A 1,815-nucleotide genomic window follows, 5' to 3' on the forward strand; every position below is an offset into this window, starting at 1 on the left:
GGGACGTGCCCGCAGCCGGGGGGGAGGCAGGGGGACACCGGGTCCTCCGGGTCATGGCCACAGCCTTGAGCCACGGATAACCGGGCTGGGGATGCCTGCAGGCTGCGGGATGCCCACGGGATACGGGGTGCTCATGGGATGCGGGACGTAGGATGTGGGATGCCCATGGGATGCAGGATGCGGGATACGGGATGCCCATGGGATACGGGGTGCTCATGGGATGCAGGATGCGGGATACGGGATGCCCGTGGGATACGGGGTGCTCATGGGCCACGGATAACCGGGCTGGGGATGCCTGCAGGCTGCGGGATGCCCACGGGATACGGGGTGCTCATGGGATGCGGGACGTAGGATGTGGGATGCCCATGGGATGCAGGATGCGGGATACGGGATGCCCATGGGATACGGGGTGCTCATGGGATGCAGGATGCGGGATACGGGATGCCCGTGGGATACGGGGTGCTCATGGGATGCAGGATGTGGGATACGGGATGCCCATGGGATACGGGGTGCTTATGGGATACGGGATGTGGGATATGGGATGCCCATGGGATGCAGGATGTCCATGGGATGCGGGAGGCCTACGGGATGCAGGATGCCCATAGCATAGGGGATGCAGGATGTGGGATGCCCATGGGATGTGAGATGCGGGATACAGGATGCCCACAGGATGCAGGATGCCCATGGGATACGGGATGCAGGATGCCCATGGGATACAGGATGCAGGATACGGGATGCCCATGGGATATGGGATGCCCATGGGATATGGGATGCAGGATACAGGATGCCCATGGGATACGGGATGCCCATGGGATACGGGATGCAGGATATGGGATGCAGGATGCCCACAGGATACAGGATGGAGAATGTGGGATGCCCATGGGATGCAGGATGCCCATGGGATGCAGGATGCGGGATACAGGATGCCCGCAGGATACGGGATGCCCATGAGGTATGGGATGCAGGATGTGGGATTCAGGATGCCCATTGAATAGGGGATGCAGGATGCCCATGGGATGCGGGATGCAGGATGCCCGTGGGATAGGGGATGCAGGATGTGGGATACCCACAGGATACAGGATGGAGAATGTGGGGATGCCCATGGGACGCAGGATACAGGATGCCCATGGGATATGGGATGCCTACGGGATGCAGGATGCAGGATGCCCATGGGATATGGGATGGCCATGGGATGTGGGATGCCATGATGCAGGATGCAGGATGCCCATGGGATATGGGATGTTGGGATGCAGGATGCCCACGGGATGTGGGATGCCCATGGGATAGGGGATGCCCATGGGATAGGGGATGCCTACAGGATGCGGGATGCAGGATGCCCATGGGATGCGGGATGCCCACGGGATGCGGGATGCCCATGGGATAGGGGATGCCCACGGGCTGCGGGATGCCCACGGGATAGGGGATGCCCACGGGATGTGGGATGCAGGATGCCCGTGGAATAGGGGATGCAGGATGCGGGATGCCCATGGGATAGGGGATGCAGGATGCAGGTCCCACCACGTTCCCCCCAGGGGCCAGCAAGGCAGGGGTGCCCCCACCTGCTCTCCTCGCCCTCCAGCAGCTTCCTGTAGGTCGCGACCTCGATGTCCAGGGCCAGCTTGACGTTCATCAGCTCCTGGTACTCGCGGAGCTGCCGGGCCATATCCTGCTTCGCCTTCTGCAGGGCGGCCTCCAGCTCCGCCAGCTTTCCCTTGGCGTCCTTCAGGGCCAGCTCCCCGCGCTCCTCCGCCTCAGCGATGGCCGTCTCCAGGCTGGCTCGCTGCACCGCCCACCCAGGGGCATGTCACCCAGAGA

At 62.7% G+C, this 1,815-nt stretch overlaps 1 protein-coding gene across 1 annotated transcript in view; it reads right to left on the reverse strand.

Annotated features, from left to right (window-relative positions):
* The window catches only part of LOC104134666 (keratin, type II cytoskeletal 75-like), an 11,139-nt gene that overhangs the window by 1,575 nt on the left and 7,749 nt on the right, over positions 1 to 1,815 (reverse strand). Inside the window, exon 4 of the mRNA XM_035903694.1 lies at positions 1,560 to 1,785. Within this exon, the coding sequence (XP_035759587.1) occupies positions 1,560 to 1,785 (226 nt within the window). The remainder of the gene's footprint in view (positions 1 to 1,559; positions 1,786 to 1,815) is intronic.

This window comes from Egretta garzetta, unplaced genomic scaffold, assembly GCF_000687185.1.
Source record: "Egretta garzetta isolate BGI_Z169 unplaced genomic scaffold, ASM68718v1 scaffold581, whole genome shotgun sequence".
NCBI lineage: Eukaryota > Metazoa > Chordata > Aves > Pelecaniformes > Ardeidae > Egretta > Egretta garzetta.